Raw genomic sequence first — 21,627 nt, 5'->3', positions numbered from 1 at the left:
TGTATTTTATGGCAAACATGTAATATAAACGATCCTTTATCAACTACTAACAATGGAAAAGTAATTGTACAAAACACTTCAGCAGGATAAATGACATTCTGAAGAGACAGAAGCATATATTTTTCACCTTGCTCATCTTTCACAGCCCACACCATGAGATCCACACAAGCAGCATTAGCCTGGCAACGCAATTTCAGAGGGCTCAGTTCATTGTGTAGCCGATCTACGTCATGCAGGATTTTCTGAAGCTCCGACTGGCTGCTGTTGAACTGTTCTAGTACAAAATCATGGATTTCCTTAACAAATGAGTTTGGAAGATCTGCAAGGAATAAGATGGAAAATGTAATCTAGCAAAAAGAGTAGTTATGACCCAGAAAGATGGTCTGAAAATGAGATGAATCCCTTTTCTATTATATATAAAATATTATTCATAAGATTTCTTCCCAGAAGTAAAATTTCACAGGCTAGACCACTGGCAAATGATCAAGTTGAGTGCTGATTGTTTCCTCCCTAAGCAGAGGATTTCAACCACTTAAATAAATAATTTTACTTTTATAGGGCAACTTTCATATCAAAGTGCTCCATAAATTGTAGAGCATACATGCAGCACCCATGAAATGCTGTTCTCCCCACCAGCCACTGGGAGCATAGCATACAATGCACAGAGTGCTTTATATTTCCCCCCACTGCATTACTTAGACAGTATCTCAATGCAAGTACCACACCTTTCATGTAGTATAATGTGTCTCTCAGCATTTTAAACTGTGCAAGATAAAGAGGGTCACTGAATGTTTTATAATAGAGATCCACACTAGGACTTATCTATAAAGATAAAAAACAGCTGTTAGGTTCAAAAGGAAGCAACATTTTCCTATGAAATAGTAAACTGAAGACAAATAAAATCCCTTATTTAGATCAGGTAACTCATTTTCAATACTAGAAATAATTATGATAACTGGTACTAGAAATATAAAATCCCATTTAAGTGGTTAATCACCTAAACATAACATTTAAATAATTAAAAGGGGAGGACAGGGGACTGCTTCAGCCTGGCTGAGCAGGAGCAGTATTCCCCCCCTTTCACCGTGGGCAAGGATCTGCTCCAGCTCTGTGGAATCTGCTGCAGGCAGAGGCTATTCCAGCTGGGCTGAAGTGCACCTGTCCACAGAGGGCCCCATGGGGCTGAAACAGCCCCCTGCCCAGTGGGCAGGAGCTGTTCCAGCCTCTACCAGTTAATCTTTCACATCCCCTAACCGGTACTGTTTACTGTTCACACCATTTGAAAAGAGTATTTCTGTCTTCTGTAAATCAGGATGAAAACTACCTATTCTATGCAGTCAATAGTACTTAGCTATCCCGTCGGTTTAAACATCACATACTGTAATAAAATTCTCTAATGAGAGAATCCAAAAGCCACTTTTAATTGGAAAAATCAGGGACAGAGACGGGAGTTGTTTACATAAAAACCTACATTGTGCACCAGCAAGAAAGGCTGTAGATAAAAATATAGTTCTTTTCCACAGATGAAAATACATGAGCTTTCTACAGATCTGAACATACATTCGGTTCAGAACTGCTCTATATAGAATTTCGGAGACCCAATAGAGGTGATGTTGATAGAGGATGCTGTCCAATTGTAAACAGTGTAAGAAATCATATAGTCCAGGGGTCAGCAGCCTATGGCACATGGCCTATCAGGATAATCTGCTGTCTGGCCATGAGACATTTTTTACATTTTTACATCATCAACAGTTACAGTCCTCACAGCTCCCACTGGCCGCAATTCACCATTCCCAGACAACGGGAGCTGTGTGACATGGAACCAGCATATCTCTATGGCCTGCACGGCTACCTGTGCCTCCCATTGGCCTGGAACAGTGAACTGCAGCCACTATCAGCAGCAGGGGGCCAAGCCAATGAACAGTCAATATAAAGTGTCTCAGAGTATTCAAATCTCTATTTATCAGAGTTACCATACTATAGAATTAATCTCATTATATTTGACTTGTAATTTCTAGTGATTATATTAAACTTGAGTAAAATATCTGATTATGCATATTTTGGACAGGCATGTTTGTGTTTGGTGGGATTTTGTTGTTGTTTTTGCAGATGAACGTACTTTAAGTATTGAATAAATGGTATCCAAATATAAAAGTATCTACAGTACTTGTCCTTTTAGTTTTCCTGGGTATATAACCGTTGCACTAATTATTCCATTACAACCCTCTTCCATATTTAATAACTATTCTTCTACAGTTGGACTAAATTATCTTTTTCCAATGAGAGCGAATGAGTTGCCTAGCAGCTACTAGCAGAATGTAATAGTTTGTTTTCTTTTGTGTTATCACTCCAACTGGGAAACCCTAGGAGGATTACCAAGGAATCATTTGGTAATATATATCCAACAATTTGTGATATTTGGTTATAAAATGCATCTCAATACTCTCTAATGATTGAACATGCACACCACATATACATAAAATTTCTTTCAAAGGAATTTTAATAACTGATTTCAAATTCTTCATGCTGAAGTGCTTAGAATGCCAATGCTGCAGGGGAATATTTGTTTCTTCAGATTTTTTGTTTAAGTTAAATGGAAATTTCTACTGATCTTAGGGTTTGAAATTTTTTTCTTATGAAACAAAAGGGTAAATCAAATAATCAGTGGAGTGGCCCTTATCACTTCCCCCCTTTTATTTTTACTCGTCTCTTACCTTTGATTTTACAATAGTTAAGACTTTAAAAAGCATGTCAGTTTATTTTAAAATATTTCAAATGTAAATTAAATTAAAACATACCTCTGCAACTTCAGCTACAATGGCATCTAAGTTTTTGAGAACAGAATCCCCAACAATCTGTTTCACCTACAGGGAAAATAGAAGTTTACTATGGTCATTGGCATTATCTTGGCAGAAGGTTTGTTTTACAGTCATAATTTAGGCTTGCTAAAGAATGCACTGGATCAAATAAATATTAATCAGACTAAATTAAGGCAGTGAAAAGTTAGATGGTAATTTCTATTATAATAATTCATATTACTGTTGTCATGAGCAGTAACACAGGATGTGCCTACAAGGGCCACCAAGCTATACCATCAGATACAGTCCAAATAAACCATTGCCACTAGAAAATAGCATTGTTCTCACTATAATGCACAGTTCACAAACTACTTTAGATAAATTTCCCAGCCAATGCAAACAAGATGGCTATGCCAATACAAATGTTTCAAAATTAACTTTATTAATCTAAATTACTAACATTTCATGAGGTTTTTAGGGAATTATTAATCATTAAGGACTGATGTTAATGGACTAGAAAAAAATATCCTTCTGCTTATATGCCAAGGTAAACACAGTGCACACAACCTCTTATGTTGTATAATTATACAAAGGACCTCCTCTAATACACCTAAAAATTGTTCACACTGCAACACACACAAAATACCCATAACCTTCTGGCTATGTCTGAAGGCTTCTTGTGCAAGAAAACCTTGCGCAAGGGTTCTTGTGCAAGAAGTCTTGCGCAAGAAAACGTCTACACTGCCATGTGCAAGCTGTACTTTTGCGAAAGAGCGCCCATGGCAGTGTGGATGCTCTCTTGCGCGAGAAAGCTCTAATGGCCATTTTAGCCATAGGGCTTTATTGCTCAAGAAATCCCTGCCTGGTGTCCACACTGCCCTCTTGTGCAAGAGCTCCTGCACAAGAGGGCTTACACTTGATAAAAAAGAGCATAGTGCTTGTGCAAGAAGCCCTCTCTTACCACGCCATACTGTAAATGTCCTTGCACAAGGGGAGGCAGGCAGTGTGGATGCTCCACAAATTCTTGCGCAAGAACGGCTGTATTTGTGCAAGAAGCCGCGAGTGTAGACATAGCCCCAGTGTCTAACATAAGCACATGATCTTTAAAGCAGCTAATACCATGAGCAGCAGCTGGCGGAGCATTTCCAATGGAATATCAAATTCCTTGTTACTAATCCCATTAAAAAGAGGAGAAACTGAGAAGCTAGAGCTGATTGTAGAGAAGTAGTAATCTGGGTCCAATGCACTCCCATCAGGTAGGTAGGACCCTGCAGAGAAGAACAGACAAGAACACAATAACATTAGGTTACTCAATTTTATTGGGTTCCTTGTCAAATGTGAAGGAAGGCTCTGCAGCTAATTATAAAGAGAGAAATGTATTTGAAGTAATGGTCTATCCCTGATAAACCATGAAGAACTTAATCCAGCTCCCACAGGAGCTGAATCAATCTATAATAAATATCCATCTTTAATCTAATTTAAAACTATAAAAGCTACAGATTCAGCCATTTAATAAATACAAGGATAGAGAAGAAAATTCTGTTAAATATTTGTATTCATTTAATTTGCATTTGGTAGGACTTTTGGTAAACCTCTACGTTTACCTCAAAATACTTCCTGTAATGATTTCTGAAGGAAATGTAGCAAAACTGGCTAAGAAATTCATCAGAAATTATTGTAAAACCACAAATTTTAAAGTCATATTACATCTTCCATCTTAAATAGAAACCTTGCTTTTTGTAAATCCTAAACTGTGTAAGCTAATGTGTTTTTCTTGTGATTAACAGACTCTCAATGTTTTATCTACATTTTATAATTATTTTAGTTCTTTTGTCCAATGCCTATGTCTTGGCTACAGTAAAAACAACAAAGGACATCAATTCTACTTTGAAACTTGAATAAGGAAAAACAATGTATATAAACAAAAGTAAATGTCCAGGTGTATTATAGGGATGTAAGCAACTACTTGAGGAGTCGACGTGTAGACAAGTCACTACTTGACTACTCGCTCCACTGATACAGAAGCAGCAAGAGAGGTAGGAGCCGGTGCTGGGGGAGACAGCTTAAAAGCCAGTTATCCACAGCACCTTCTCAGTGGAAGGGCACAGGAGAGGCGGAGGCAAAGCGGTGTACCCAGCATAAGACGGGACACAGCAGTCCTGTCTTGCGTCAGGTCCCAGATCACTGCAGCTCTGCTTTTTGAATGTAGTAAGAGCCATCAGCTCAGTCCGGGCTCTTACTGCTCTGTCCCAGCTGACACCCTCCCCAGGAGCTAACCCCCTTATCAACAAATTGAGTAGTCAATGGCAATTACATCAACTATTTGATTAACTTATTAATCGGTATTTATCATCCCTAGTGCATTAGAGAGGATAATGCAAGATTTATTTGTCTCTGACGCATTTCACAGAAGTTAGAGCTGAAAGCAAAATACAGTAGACTTCTGATAATCCAGCACCTTTGGGACCCAGGGGGTGCCGGATTATCAGATATGCCATAGTATCAGGAGATACTCCGGCAGGGGCTGTGACGGGTCTGCCAGAACCCGCACTGCAACCGGCGGGGGGAAAAGGGAGTCGGAGGGGAATGGCGCGGCAAGGGGTGAACCATCTGCTGTTCTACAAGGAGGCGGGGGAAGCCCCGAGCAGCTGCCGGCAACAGGCCAGCTAGGGCTGTAAGCGGCGGCAGTGGACTTGGGGAAGTGGCGGGGCAGAGCAGCTAGGGTGCTGCCAGATTGGTCCTGCAGTGCCGCTCAGGTGAAAGGTGGTGCTGCGGGACCAACCCAGCAGCACCTCAGCATCTCTGCCCCGCCACTTCCTCAAGTCCACCGCCGCCGTTTGCCGCCTGCTTGCAAGCAGCAGTGGACTTGGGAAAGCGGCGGGACAGAGCAGCTGGGGTGCTGCTGGGTTGGTACTATAGCGTCACCCCTCACCTGAGGTGGCAAACGGCGGTGGTGGACTTGGGGAAGCGGCGGGGCAGAACAGCGGGGGTGCTGCCAGGTTGGTCCCACAGCGCTGCTCAGGTAAGGGGCGGTTCTGCAGAACCAACCTGGCAGCACCCCAGCTGCTCTGCCCCGCCACTTTCCCAAGTCCACCGCCGCTTGCAGGCAGGCGTCAAATGGCAGTGGTGGACTTGGGGAAGCGGTGGGGCAGAGCAGCTGGGGTGCTGCCAGGTTGGTCCTGCAGTGCTGCCCCTCGCCTCGCCCCCTCTCCTCTGCTGCCACTTGCAGCCCCAGCTAGCCTATAGCAGGCAGCTGCGTGGGGCTTCCCCCGCCTCCCTACAAAACGTTGGAGGGTTCGCCCCTCATTGCCGCCGCTCCCTGTCGACCTCCTCCTCCCCGTCCCCTGGCCAGATGCAGTGTGGGTCTGGCAGACCTGTCACAGGGATATAATCCCCTTCCCCTCTCCTTTCCTTTCCCAGCCCGTGAGCGCGCATAGGGCTCACAGGAGCTCCAATTGTCCGGGTGGCTGGAGCACTTCTCGGTTCCTGTTGGTGCCAGATTATCAGGAGTGCTGGACCACTGGATGCCAGACAATTGGAGTTTTGCTGTACCTGAGTAGATTGATTACTGGTCGGTTCAAGTGTTTTAATTCCTATGGTTCAGAAAGGGAGCCCCTCAGAAGTTTGAGATAGAAAGATGTGTATACTGAATGACCTAAATAAGAAGTTGTACACTCAAGTATAATATAAAACACTTGTTATGGAACATTATTCTGCCTAATCTTCTAAACTATGTCTTGCTCCAGTGCAATTAAGCTCTCTAGGCTCATGCACAGATTACCTGGTTGTCAGAAAATAAGGTCTTTTGGAAGGTAGGCAAAAAATTTAGTTGGATAATCTTTATTTCCAGCAACGGTGTTTTCCAACAACTTGTTAATACAAAACATATCAGACCTCTAACACATACACGCCAAAGAATTACTACCAGGAACCCTACAGGCAAAGAAAATTCACAGAAGTGAATCAATAGCCTTCTTATTGATTAGAAGTATCAAAACACATTGCTACTTAGCAAAATAGTAAAGACTGTAAGCTGAAGTTTTACCTTCAAAGTAATGAATAGCAGACCCTCCAGGGGAGCTGGGCGGGGGAATTCCACGTTCAGGACTGACCTAAACATGAGAAAATAGTTGTGCTTTATCCTTAAAGGCCAGCGAAGCCTTGAGAAATCTCAGATTATATGAACTCAAATATATTTCTTTTAAAAAACGCCTAATATATCCAGAAAGGTGCTGACGAGTCCCCAATTCCCACTGAGGTCAATGAAAGTTTTGAGTGTTCAGTAACTCTCAGACTCAGGCTTGAGTCAGGCCACAACTTCAAATACTTCTGATGTTGAAGACAGTGAATGTATTGGTGAAAGGAATGAATGCAACAGTCATCAGTATTCCTGTAGTCTATACCCTCATTCTGTAATTCGGTGCAGATCATCTGAAGTCTGATTTTTCTAAAGGGGTGGGCACTTGTAGCTCCTACATAAGTCAAAAGGCATTGTGGGCATATAATCACCTCTGAAAACTCATAAGAATGGCCAAATGAATGGGTCAGAACAAAGGTCCATCTATCCCAGTATCCTGTCTCCTAACAGTGACCAATGTCAGATTCCCCAGAGGAAATAAAGAACGTAATCAAGTGATCCATCCCGTTGCCTATTCCTAGCTTCTGACAGAGTATAAGGATACTGCCCATCCCAGCTAATAGCCGTTGAATTTATTTAGTTCTTTTTTGAACCAGGTTATAGTTTTGGATTTAACAACATCCTCTGGCAAGGAGTTCCGCTGGTTGTGTAATGTGTGAAGCAGCACTTCCTTTTGTTTGTTTTAAACCTGTGACCAAATACTTTTTTTTGAAACCTCTATCATATACCCCCTTGGTCATCTTTTTTTCTAACCTGAGACATCCCACTCTTAATAATCTTGCCTCATGGCAGTCATTCCAAATCCTAATCATTTTTGTTACCCTTTTTAAAACCTTTTCCAATGCCAAGTATTCATGATGTGAGTGCACCATGGATTTATACGAAGACATTAAGATATTTTCTGTCTTGTTCTCTATCCCTTTCTTAATGATTCAATGTTTGCTTGTTTGACTGCTGCTGCACATGGAGTAAATATTCTCAGAGAACTTTCCACAATGACACCAAGATCTCTCTTTTAAGTGGTAACAGCTAATTTAGTCCCAATCATTTCAAATGTATAATTGGGATTATGTTTTCCCAATATACACTACTTTCCATTTATCAACATTATTAAAATTCATCTGCCATTCTGTTGTCCAGTCACCCAGTTTTGTGAGATCCTTCTGAAGCTCTTCATAATCTGTTTTGGACTTAAATGTGTATTATTTGCAAGTTGCCACCTCACTGTTTATCCCCTTTTCCAGAGCATTTATGAGTATGTTGAATAGGATTGATCCCAGTATGGACCACTGTGGAATACCACTAGTTACCTCTCTCCATTCTGAAAAGTGACCATTTATTCCTACCCTTTGTTTTGTATCTTTTAACCAGTTATCAGTCTGTGAGAGAACCTCTTTACTTATACCATGACAGCTTAATTTGCTTAAGAGGACCCTTGTCAAATGCTTTCTAAAAATCTAAGTGTACTATATCCACTGAATTCCCCTTGTCCACATGCCTGTCAAGCCCCTCAAAGAATTCTAGTTGATTGGTGAGGCATGATTTCCCATTACAGAAACCATATTGATTTTCCATCAACAAATTACGTTAATCTATGGGTCTGACAATTCTGTTCTTTACTACTGTCTAAGAATTTGCACAGTACTAAAGTTACACTTACTGACCTGTAATTGCCAGGATCACTCTAGAGTCCTTTTTAAAAATTGGCATTATGTTAGCTATCCTCCAATCATTGGTATAGAAGATGATTACAGTGGTCCCCAACCTTTTTGGGTGGTGGGTGCCGTGCATGCACCGTGCGCCCGGGGGGCGGAGTTAGGGGGGGCACACATAAATGTCCTGGCGGGCACCATTGTGCCTGCGAGCACATTGGGGACCCCTGATTTACAGGATAGGTTACAAACCATAGTTAGTAGTTCCGCAATTTCACATTTGAGTTTTTAGAAATCTTGGATGAATGCCATCGGGTCTTGGTGACTTGACCAAGTTTAGTTTTTTGTTCTAATACCTCTTCTAATGACACCTCAACCTGGAACAATTCCTCAGATTTATCACCTAAAAAGAATGGCTCAAGTTTGGGAATCTCCTTCACATCCTCAGGCGTAAAGACCAACGCAAAGAATTCATTTAGTTTGTCTGCAATGACCTTATCAACCTTGAGTGCTCCTTTAGCATCTCAATTGTCCAAAGGCCCCACTGCTTGTTTACCAGCTTCCTGCTTCTGATGTACTTAAAAATGTTTTCGTTATTACTTTGAATTTTTGGCTTAAACTATTAACTTCTCTAATTGTCCCCTCTGTTAAAGAGGTATGCATTACAGATTGAAATTCTCTGGTCTGGCAACATCAGTAGTCCTGCATGATTTTAGTTAGCTAAATGTCCACTTATGATAGATATGGCCAAGTTTCCTGTTGTCCCATCAAGTCTATTTACAGCATCACTCCTGGCTCTCAGTGTTCTATGCTGTTCTTTAGCTCTAATTTGCCCCTAAATGTCTTCTAAGAGCCCAATAAGCAGCGGAAGGATTGGTAATGCTGCTAAAAAAATATTTACCTCCTGTAGTTCTGTAAATTCTCTGGTTTGGCACTGATCAGGTCACGAGGGTACCAGACTAAACAAGTTCAATCTGTTTTATACTGGCTACATAGCAGTACTGTGAGGCTCAATGAATGCAAGTTCTCCAAGATCTTGTAATTGAAAATTATTAATATGGAGATAGCTAGCTTAATTGTCATCAATTATTCTGTAGTTCAGGAAGAGCTGAACAATTGAAAAATAGAAACAGCTCTAAATATATTCAAGTACAGCACTGAATGACTATCAGTAGACATAAGTTTGAACACCTCTTAATTCCACCCAGGAACAGAAAAAGGCTTAAGTGCTGTCTTCCTTGTAAAGGTCACCACACAAACCTGAGAGATGCTGGAAACACTACTGGTTTTTCTCTTTAAGGTTCCCTCTTGACAAACAGTGAGAAGAGGGCTGGGAAGAATTGATCTGAAATCATTAAAAGAACGTCTGCGAATTCCTTCAAGTTCTTCTGGTACTCTCAGGGAATGTGGAGGAACTTTAGGGAAAAGTTTTGAGAGGAGAGACTCTTCTGAATTGCTGTAGCGACCAAATGCTCGTGAAATTCCAATCAGGCATGGCACTGCATATTTGCACAAGTATTCTGGAAAACAAATTTAGGCACATATTTCTTTTTGAAATATACTATTAGAAATTTCTGGTTACATATTGCCAGCTTTGCTATTAGCTCACTGAAAGCATCACAGAAAAATATATATTTCAAAGGCAGGCTTACATTGTGGGGGAAGAACAGCAAATTTACATCATAAGTAAATGTTTTTCCTGCTTAGCTCAAAATTCAGTCCACAAACAAAAAAGACTGAATGCTCTCACCAATTACAGACATTCTGTAACCAATGACAAACCCGATGGTGCACAATAGTTATCTAATACACCTTTAAAAAGAATGATGGTGTTTGTTAGAGAGCAAGCAAAGTTAAGATAACACTAGAATAAAAGATGCAAAACCAATTTAAAGAACTGTCCCGATACCTTTCTCCTGGTTTTGTGGAGATTGGCACATTCCCAGCAGGAACTGCATCACTTGTAGAACTGCCTCTAAAACCTTAAAAAAAAAAAAATCAAGGAAGTCAGTAAAAAACATCTTTCAGTAAACACTTGAAAAGCTATCACAGGCCAGATCATTACATTAAGTCAAATGAAAATTGCAAATATTAACTCTGAACATTATGTATTTTAAATTGAATGGGTTTTTGATACTGTATGAAACAAAGACATGTTTTCTTTTAACTAAAGAAGCTTCTTTAGCCCAAGTAATACCCTAAATAAACTAATAACTATTAACTTTTTGAGAAATCAATATATCCAACTCTGGTGTCAAACACGTTAATTCTAAGTCACTTAGCTTTGTCATGGGCAATGTTTTGAGGATCATATCTCAAGAGACATGTGTAAGTAACTTTTGAGCACAACAAGACTATTCACACAAAGTTATTCAACTGCAGTGTTGATATGGTCATGTCTTTTGTGAGGAAAGCAGTCATGGTAGTCATCATTTTAAACCTTTTTTTTAAAAACTTTTTAAAGTCTTATTTAAACAGCAGAGATCTCAGAGTGCACACTGAAAAATTTCAGTGAACTCTACCTGTTCTCTAAGAGTTGCATCCCTATAGGCAACATCTGACAACAAAGTCACCAAGCAGAAGCTGAAGTTTTCTGAAACTGGAAGCATACCTACAGAAGAAGGGAGGGAGGAGGGGGAAGGATGGAGAGAGACAACATTACAACAGTAGTTGGATCAGCCATTAAGTAGTGACAAAAATTAAATATTGTAAGAAGTCATAAGGTATCCTCTCTGCAATGCTTCACGGCACAGCTAAATCAAGTACGTCTGTGGATGAGTACACATACATGAAGATTTATAGATATATATATAAATCTTTAGCCAGCAATTAATGAAAAACAAGGAAGCAATATGTTGCTATAGAGGGAATAATAAATGTTCCTTGTTTCATACATAAGCCGTGGCAGACAAAAAAAAAAGACTGAAAATAATCATTTGGCATTAACTTTCAAGCTAAAAAACAAATTCCAATGACAAAAGACAGAAAGACTGAAAGGAATGCAAATGGATTCCAAGTCTGAGAAATAATGAAAATACAATAAAGAAAAAGTGCAAAGACTTGCTAATATAGAACTGTCATTATGAAGTTAGCAGAACTGTTTCAGAAAAGCCAGAGTCTTCCCAACCTTCAGGATAAAACCTATTGTTAAAGAATCATAAGGGTTGCAAATCAGACACTAGGAGAGGACTGAAATGGGCAAGGCAGGATGTGCTGACAAGTAACAACTGAATCGCCACATTAAATCCTGCCACTGGTGTCAGTAACAGACTGAAGGGCAGACAAGATAATAGCATCACTTGACTCTCTTGGACCAGAAAAGCTAATGGTATTTGAGTAAATATGCCTTTCCAGTGGCAAAGATTTTAAGAAAGTACCTTTATCAGTCCTTGCTGAAACAACTTGAAACTGAAAAGAACCTGAGTAATTCATTCTAAGAGGATTTAAACAGACAAGGCTGAACATTCACAGGAGGAATGTGCAAAAATCAGCTGATGTTCGAAAGCTGCAAACTACAAAGTTCAGAGTTACTTTCTGGTATGTGAGATTTGAGAGCAGAGCCAAATTCCATAAGAAAAGTGTATGAGAAAAGCAGACTTTGTAGATTCTGAAAAAGGGAAAAATAGGAACTGGAAATTCCTATAACCTTGCTGGGGATAAAGAGAAAATCATTAGCACATCAAGCATAATTAGTAAATAAATGACAGCACGCACTTTAGCTAAGAGCTTTTCATGATTTCAAAGTACTTTTAAGAACATTAGCAATCTGAACCTTATATATCCTACATGGTAGAGAAGTATCCTCTCTACTATTTTAAAGGTAAATTAAGGCTCCAAAAAGTTAAGTGTTTTACTCAAGTTTGAACTACAAATCAATGCCAAACCAGGGAACAGCACCCAAGAATCTTAACCTTTACTCTCCTGCTCTAGCCATGATGCTATCTCCTTACAACTTTGCTCTGAAGACATGACAGTTATTGAATTGTCTGCAAACCAATTAAGCTGTGAGCTATTCAACTCCCTTTTTGGCCTCTCAAAAACAATCCATTTTATTATTCTGTCTTTCCAATACAGGCAATTATGTCAACAGCTATAAGTCCAAGGGAGCTGATCACTTCTTCTTAGACCAGAATTATCCAACTTAGTTCTATGCCCCAAGCACATAATCTGAAGAATAAAACTTAAAACCACCTCTTCCTTTCCGTGCAGTGCTTTCTTCTATCCATTGTACTTTGGGAAGACCCTTCAGAAGTCGGAGAAGATAAGGAACAATGCTATCTTTATGCTGAAAGAGAAAACATTTGTTTAAAATGGAGGATAAAAATTGAGTAACATATTCAATATACATTAGTTATGCAGAGGAAGGATATAGTGATTATATACGTAAGTCATTTTATGACAATAAGATATAGGCTGTCTAAATATTGCATAAAAGATTTAGTACAGATAAGGTAAATTATGTAACTACAGGTTGGATCTCCATGCTCCAACACTCTTGAGACCTGACTGGTCCTGAACAAGGAAGTTTGCCAGACCAGGGAGGACCCTTTCACCAGCCTCCTAGGCACCTGCTAGTTCTGCTTCTGTACCCCAAGAGTTCTTCATGATGCCTGAGTTCCCTGCCACAGGGCTTCTAATGCCACCAGAGCCCCCTGCTGAAGGGTTCCACGTCACACTACAGGACTCTTTACATCCCCTGAGCTCTTTTGCACGACGCTACACACATTGCTTGAGCCCTCGGCCTCAAGGCTCCTGAGCCCCCCACTGGCCTTCCTGCCTCTGAGGTCTCTAATCCAGGAACATCCGTGGTCCTGCTGGACCATAGATTTTGCAAGACCAGAGTGTGCCAGTTTAGGGAGGTATAATCTGTAGTTCAATGTTATAGATAAAAATGTTCCATCCTACCAAGCACTAATGGACACATGATACTATTGGTCTATCGTGCAATTTGGAACTAATGATGTCTTGGTCTTTGGCTCTAGTACATTGATTTGATTCTAAGAAGAACAACATTACTTTTGCTAGCTTGCTAAAACAGAGTTGGAAACTTGCAAATTCTAATGCCAGCCCTGCCTCTGGCATACTCCACAGACTTGAGCCAATCACTTAACCTCACAGTACAGAAGTTCAGTTTCCTAAAGTATAAATTGGGGACAGTACTAACTTTCTTCATGGGGTGAATTTCCATATGTTCAGTTCTTTGAACATGTAAAGCATCACATAAATGTCAAGTTCCATGACCAAGTGATATATTTTGCCTAGTTCTTAGTAAAATGTTCACACTACAAAATTAAAAACAAACCCAGCAAAGCTAATAATTATATCTCCTTTATCTATATCAGGGGTCTCCAAACTACGGCCCGGGGGCCGGATGCGGCCCGCGAGGCCCTCTCATCCGGCCCGTGGAGACCTTTTTGGATTCAAAGGCAGAAGAAGTGAGATTGTTTCAAAACCCATTTGAAGCAGATGTGGCCAGTTGCCCAGATGAACTGCAGCTGGAAGTCATTGAGTTGCAAGCAAATGACCTCCTTAGGGACAAGTTCAAAATAGGACTGGTGGGTTTTTACCAGTTTTTGCCCAAGGAAGACTTTCCTAATGTCAAAACTTTTGCATCAAGGTACCTTTCAATCTTTGGAACAACATACCTGTGTGAACAAACATTTTCAAGAATGAAATACGTGAAGAACAATTTGAGAACAAACTTGTCCGATGATAATCTCAGGTCACTGTTGATGTTAGGGACAACAAATCTAAAGCCAGAAATGTCTGCTATTTTGGCATCCAGGAAACAATTTCACCATTCACACTAATACAGGTGTTCATGTGTAGTGTATGAATGTGTTATTAAATAATAACTGAATAAAATAATATTAAATAAATAATTAAAAACAACATCCATGTTTTGATTGTTTTTTATTTGGACCTCAAGTGTGTAGTCGGCCCCCGAACTGCTGTTTGATAGTTAATGCGGCCCTCGGGCTGAAAAGTTTGGAGACCCCTGATCTATATCAACAGAGGGGGAGGCGAAAACAAAAGTAGTTTATGGACTGAAGCAAAATCCACGTAAGTTAACGAAAAGATTCACATAGAATTCAATAGATTTTGAATTAGACACTTAATGCATCACATCTCCTTCTTTCCAGAAAAGATACAACATTTAAATTAGGTCAAAGTCTGAAATGGAAATATCATGGATGCTAGATTCATAAATGCCAGATATTTAAGATGTTAACGACCTACTTAAATAGCGTTATATGGATAGATTTTCATCCTACTTCCTTCCATTCATAAAAAGGAAATTATGGGCCTATAAAATATATGTTTAAACATAAGTACATGTGAAAATTTAAACAAGCAATTACATACATTTTAATGCAAACCCTTCTGTATTGGGGGTTAGCACACACATGTTTAAACAATTAACAGATAAGCCTGGGCTTATCGATTAATCAAAATGACTACACTCAACACACACTCCTTGTTGCCTTGGTAGCTTTTAAGACCGCTCCCCATCCATTCTGGTTCCTGTGGAGCCACCTGCCCACTCCCTGCTGCCTCCCACAGAGGCAGCAGCAGAGTGGGCAGACAGAACTGGTGGCTCGAGGACAGCTGGCTAAAAAACCAGCTTCTCATAAGCACCGGATCTCACAGAGCCACCTGACCTCCACGTCCCCTGTGGGGGGAGGCAGGAGATATAGGGGTAGGAGCATGGAATGGCAGTGGCTCTCTGGGATTGGAGCCAAGAGCAACCTGGCTGCTGGTCCTGCCCCTCATGGACCATTTTAGTTACCATGTAACCAATAACATTTGTTGCAGCTACATGATTACTAAAGAACACGAAATCTAACACCCTATTCTGAATATCAGGTTCAGTAGGCCTAAATAGAGGCTGGGTTTGTCACCTATTATTTCAGGCTAGGAACTATCATACCTATATTTCATTCACTAACTAATCACATTTAGAGATTTATTCATTAGTATTTCAGCTGCAGAAAGTTAAAATGGAGGTGAAAGTTGTACCTGAAGTTTGGATTCAATAAGAAAAATTCCCAACGCAATCACAGCATCTCTGCGGCGCTCATCTAGCTGGAAAATCCCATGGAAATCCACAGGGCACATACAAAGCAGCTTCTGTACCTGCAGAAAAGAAAAAAAATAAAAATCGAATGTTAAAACATAACCTTGAGAAACACATAATGCACACATTAAAACTACGATGGCCAATGCCCATAAGTGAGCCTATGACTATGTCTACACCATGAGCTACCTTAGGTACACATTAGGGATGTGAAGGTGTAACTATGTACACAGTTAACTGAATAAGCCTGGGGTCATCAGTTAACCTTGAGGGTTCTGTGCAAACTGGCTACCAGGGAACCACCTGCCTTCAGCACTTACACATTTATTTAACTAAAACACATTTTAAAATGCCTAGTGTACATACTCCTGCTAGTTCAATGATGTAGTATGGGTAGCAACAGCAGAGATATGGCTGAGCTATGCAATGTACAAACTCACCTGAAACTGCCTCCATTACCATTGTCCATGTTACAAGAGCTACTACTAATATTTCTGCTAGTTCTCATTGAACTACTTTGGGTACAGGTACACAAGCACAAGGATAACATCCCTAGTTTGTAATACAGAGTAAGGATGTTAAGGACTAGTTGACTATCCAAAAAGCAAATGCTTATTGGATAGTCTGTCGACTAGTCGATTCCTTCCCCTTCCCCGCTTCCTCTAACAGATAGAAGCAGCAAAGGGGAGGAAGAAGAAGGGGTACTTCAAAGCGGCAGCACAGCAGAGCTGAGCTGGGGATCAGCTGTGCTGCACTGAAACCCCAAGGCAGCATTTCAAAGGGGCAGCCACCACACAGCTGATCCACAGTCTCAGCTGTGCAGCACTGCCCCTTTATAACGCCGAAGCACCATGGAGCTTGGGGGTCAGCTGGGGATTCCCCAGCTGATCCCGGGTACCGCTGAAATGCCGTGTTTTAAAGGGACAGCACCGCACAGCTGATCCCCAGCTTAGCCGTGCAGTGGCTGCCTCGGCAAGTCAAAGGGGCAGCGCCACAGAGCCCGGGGTCAACTGGGGACTCCCCAACTGACCACGGGCTCTGCACGGCATGCAGTGCGGGATGGAGCCTGGAATCAGTGGGGGGCTCTGAGTTTCCTGCTGACCCCGGGCTTCATGGCTTTGAAATGCATAAGAGCCCATGCTGGGGACTCTTGTACATTTCAAAGCAGGCACCCACATGCAGCCCGGAAACAGCAGAACTTCTTGCTGCATGCAGAGTCCCATATTCCTCCTTTGAAATGTACAAGAGTCCCAGTGGGCACTCTTGTACATTTCAAAGGAGGAACGCGGAAGTGCCTATCGACTAGTCAATGGAAATTCCATCAACTACTCGACTAGTCAATGACAATTTAACATCCTTAATACAGACATAGCTGAAGAAATATTAAAAGCCTAGGCTTTTCATTCTTAGAAATTAGATACTAAAGGTCTAGAGAACATGACCTATGAGGGAAGACTGAAGGAATTGGGTTTGTTTAGTTTAGAAGAGAGACGATTGAGGGGGTACATGATAGCAGTTTTCAGATATCTAAAAGGGTGTCATAAGGAGGAGGGAGAAAACTTGTTCATCTTGGCCTCTGGGGATAAAAGAACAAGCAATGGGCTTAAACTGCAGCAAGGAAGGTTTAGGAAAAAGTTCCTAACTGTCAGGGTAGTAAAAAACTGGAATAAATTGCCCAGGGAAGTTGTGGAATCTCCATCTCTGGAGATATTTAAGAGTAGGTTAGATAAATGTCTATCAGGGATGGTCTAGACAGTATTTGGTCCTGCCATGAGGGCAGGGGACTGGACTCGATGACTTCTCGAGGTCCCTTCCAGTCCTAGTACTCTATGAATCTATATAGAAAAGATCTAAAAGGTCATTGTAACATTCTTCTACCAAAGCAGGATTCTTCTTTACAGTACACTCTCTAACCTTTCAAACATACAATGGTAATAGGTTTTCCACAATTTCACCTAGGTAGTCGCTAATGCCATCACTCATGTTTTTCAGGTCAGAACAGTGAGTTTACTGCATCATGTCAATTCAAAAGAGGGAACTGCTTCACCCTCCCTCTGCAACTGATACCAATATTTCCATTTTGAGAGTCTCAGTCAAATGTCCACACACTATTATTCAGCCTCCTGTTTACCTCAGTGTTCACCCCTACTCTGGCCCTGTACCACTCTCAAAAGTAACCAGAAAACTCCATCCCAAGTCCTATTGTGCCCCCTTTCTGCTCTGTGGAGACAGGATACAGGGTAGGAGAGGGGGCACCTTGACATCAGTGCCCCTCTTCTCTCCCCCCCACCCCCGACCTGCACAGCAAACAGGAGGCTCCCAAGGCTGGGTGGAGGCAGCTCCAAGGCAAAGGGCAGAAAGTGTGCCACTGTAGGGGGAAGGGCAGCTGAAGTGCCAGCACTTGATAGTCTCTTGGCCAAACTTGTCAGGATCATCTGTCAGAGGCTCCAAGATCTACCAATAGATCCTGATCGACTGGTTGGTGACCACTGATCTAAAGATTTTCTTTCCTTCCCATCCACCTTCACAGCTGCTTTAACATTACACAACAGTTTCAACTCTACTGTGCAGTTATCCTCCGTCTGCTCTACTTCTGAGCACTTCTGGATCACACTTTGGCTGGAACCTTGCCCTTAACTGTTCTGTCCTGGATGATCCTAAGAGAGTACATGACACTAGATAGCGTTGCTCTCAGGGGTCACTGGAACACGCAAGCCTCTTCACCACTACATGATGATGATTCAATTTATGATACAGATGCACAAAACCAGTGTTCCTCCTCCCCCCAAAAAAGAGATCTGTAGTAGGATTTGCACTGTTCAAGATATTCATAAAAGATCTGAAAAAGGCGGTGAATACTGAGGTGGCGAATTTGCGGATTATATAGTTCTGGTCTCAAGCACATGGGGAAAATATTTTATTTTTATGAAATTTGTATTTTGGGTCAAAACTGAAGGTGACATTGACTGGTAAGCATTATCAATGTGTGTAGCGCAGTAAAAAAAACCTGCGAGTTTAGAGTTTATCTACTGGGCTTACAGTCCAAGAGCCTGTCCCTGACAACAATTAATACTAGGCACACTGCTTAATATTGTGACCAGTCTACTTAAATGAGAAGCAAGCATTGATATTAGTAACCTTTGTGCCTGGTAGCCTCAGTGTGTTCATTCCTCTGCACAGAACTATATTGTATGCTGGCACTTCTGATTTATCTTAAGACTTCATAGTTAGTGAAGAGGTGCATGTTGGTAATTGATAGTTGTAGAAAAAGTAGGCATACATGTACATTTGTTAAATTAAAAAAAGGTGGAAGCATGCACTAAGATGTTCATTGTAACAGTGTCAGAAAGGCCATACTGGGTCAGGCTAGTGGTTAATATTACATGGTATTCTCTCTTCTGACAGTGGCCAATGTCAGATTTTTCAAAGGGAATGAACAGAACATGGCAATTCTCCAGCAATCCAGCCTATCATCCTGTCCCAGATTTTGGCAGTCATGTTTGGGGAAACAAAGCATGAAGTTGCATCCCTGACCATCTTGTCTAATAACCATTAATTGACCTTTTGTCCATATCATATCTAACCTTAAACAACAAGTAGCCATGGGCAAAACCAACAGAACTAACACAGCTACTAGGGAACATTAAATTTCAATTAATCAGCTAATCGAATAGTTGATGGAATTATCTGTGAATAATCTGTGCCATGTAAAATAGTGCAAATCTTAGAAAAAAATTCTCTTTTACTTTTAATAATCTCAGATAATATTTAATAGCACAACAAATGTATTTTGTTTGTTATGACATCCTACTTTAAATCAAATAATCCTTAATCCAGGCTGCCATGAAATATTCTAGATACTGATGAACCTGTAATCAGAGGACTTCAGTTTTAGATGGCTACCACATATGAGATGGATGTATTGGTGGTCCACCAACCAAAATTAATTCTAAAAATGAACAAGAATTAGCTTGGGACATGTCAAGTACTTTTGACTTTAATGCAGGATATTCATTTTGGAATCTCTGCTACTCAATTTATGTTTTAGTTCAAACAATGTTATGTACAGTAATATCCGAGTAAATTATACATTCTCATTTTATCATTATGTACTATGAAACAAAAAGAGCTCTGACAAGCTAGCTGTTCTTTGTGAGCATTAAACACATGGGTTAAGGACTACTCCAGACATAGCATTCATATATTTAGATTTTGCTTTCACAAGACTTTTTTATACTGATTTCAAATCAACTCAAGATAAGATACGTAGCACAGATACATCCATAGGCCTAGAATTCCAGATCAAACTGAAGCTCCAGAAGTCCTACTTAGCACCTTTGGAAGACATCCTGTGCTTATGTAACACAGTTAGGTCAGACTATTGCAACAGCACAGTTACCATCAACCTAACCTTATCCATTTCTTGTATGCTTGCAGAGCCACTACACCACAGTACCATGCATTGAAGTGTGCTGCTTAAAATGACATGAGGAAAAATAACTTAATTTCTTATATGTGCCATAAAAACAGGCTTAATTATTTTGTTATGCTAATTCCCCCTAAAAACTAGATTTCTGAGATATCGGGGAAATAGAGTGGTTCTCTCAGCTGGAGGTTACTGGAACAAGTCCTCTTCAGAAACAAAACCACTGGGATATTTTGAAAATTTTCCTTAACATGCATCAACATTTAAAACCAAACTCTCAGTGGGGACCATACAGTGATACACTAACACCATACATAGATACAGCACTGTGGGACACAGACAGCCTACTCAAGGAACCTCATTAGCACCAGGACTACTACTGATAGCATGGGCGGCTGGTGAAGGTAAGGCTGGGGAAGGCAAGCCCCATCATGGAGAGCAAAGGATGGCAGGCAGTGCATGGCTCCCAACTTCCCCAGCCGGGGAGAGTGGGCAGGATATGGCCCCCAGCCTCCCCGGCATTGGGAGAAGAGGGGCAGGCATTCAGGAGCAGCAACACTCTGCCCCCAGAACACCTACAAAAGACATAGGGGTGGAGCGTAGGTGCGGCCAGTGTAGCAGTTTGGGAAAATAATTCCTTTCCTCACCTAACATACTGACTGCCCATGATTGACAGAGGTTTTTTTTTTTCCCCACTCCACTCCCTTCCTTTTCTGTTATAAATGTGGAGGTTCCCCTTTTTTTCCTCCACTCATCTGAGGAAGTGGGTTTTGCCCACAAAAGTTCACGATACTATACATCATGCTGGTCACTGGGGTGCTACAGGGCTCCTCATTTTTTTAAAGGTATAAACCCCAACAGTCCAAGTCCACAACACCCTTCATCCCCAGGCATGACACTTCCTGACACACACAGGACACACCTCCCGCACCCGCTGCTCATGCATGACGACACATGTAGCCCCCGCCCACACATGGAACCCTCCAGGCATGACACCTGTCACCGGGCACACACAGGCCTCCCCCCTCCCCCGACACGCACTGCCCCGCATCCATGACACAATTCACACACGTAACACTCGCCTCCCCCCACATACGTGACCAGGGGGTGGGAGGAGCCGCCCCCGCCCCGTTACCTTCTCCAGGGGAGCGGGTCTCTGCACGGCCAGCGAGCGGGACAGCGACAGCACCGTGTTGAAGTAAAAGCCCCGCGAGGAGCCGACGCCGCTTCCCCTCCCCGCCGTCATGGCAGCAGCCGCTACCGCCGGGGCCGACATGTTGCGGGCAAACGACAGGGCCGGGCGGAACTGGCCGTTCGATGTTATCCTCCACCCGAGAGCGCTCGCTCTCTCGCCGCTCCTCTCGCGAGATTCGCCCTCTCCCCGAGAGAGCCCCAACCGCCCATCCGGGAATACATATGGCGGCGCCTAGGTCGACTTCACTTCCGGGCTGGATACGCTAATCCTTTCCCGATCCATGGATTGTTCCACTTTTCAAACCGTACCCCCCCCGTGCAGGGCTAGGAATGGATTCTCC

At 41.7% G+C, this 21,627-nt stretch overlaps 1 protein-coding gene across 2 annotated transcripts in view; it reads right to left on the bottom strand.

The window, feature by feature from the left end:
* The window catches only part of PI4KA (phosphatidylinositol 4-kinase alpha), a 107,137-nt gene extending 85,605 nt beyond the window's left edge, over positions 1-21,532 (bottom strand). For both annotated transcript variants that reach the window (XM_075898245.2, XM_075898246.2), the window contains exons 1-11: positions 21,228-21,532; positions 15,609-15,725; positions 12,780-12,873; positions 11,111-11,199; positions 10,498-10,570; positions 9,849-10,108; positions 6,844-6,910; positions 3,918-4,066; positions 2,799-2,864; positions 726-822; positions 128-319 (exon numbers count right to left, since the gene is read on the bottom strand). In XM_075898245.2, coding sequence (XP_075754360.2) covers positions 128-319; positions 726-822; positions 2,799-2,864; positions 3,918-4,066; positions 6,844-6,910; positions 9,849-10,108; positions 10,498-10,570; positions 11,111-11,199; positions 12,780-12,873; positions 15,609-15,725; positions 21,228-21,368 — 1,345 coding nt within the window. In that variant the 5' untranslated portion in view covers positions 21,369-21,532. The remainder of the gene's footprint in view (positions 1-127; positions 320-725; positions 823-2,798; positions 2,865-3,917; positions 4,067-6,843; positions 6,911-9,848; positions 10,109-10,497; positions 10,571-11,110; positions 11,200-12,779; positions 12,874-15,608; positions 15,726-21,227) is intronic.
* Positions 21,533-21,627: the final 95 nt, after the last annotated feature.

This window comes from Pelodiscus sinensis, chromosome Z (assembly GCF_052426305.1).
Source record: "Pelodiscus sinensis isolate ZL-2025 chromosome Z, ASM5242630v1, whole genome shotgun sequence".
Classification (NCBI taxonomy): domain Eukaryota; kingdom Metazoa; phylum Chordata; order Testudines; family Trionychidae; genus Pelodiscus; species Pelodiscus sinensis.
This window is presented reverse-complemented; position numbering and strand designations above follow the sequence as displayed.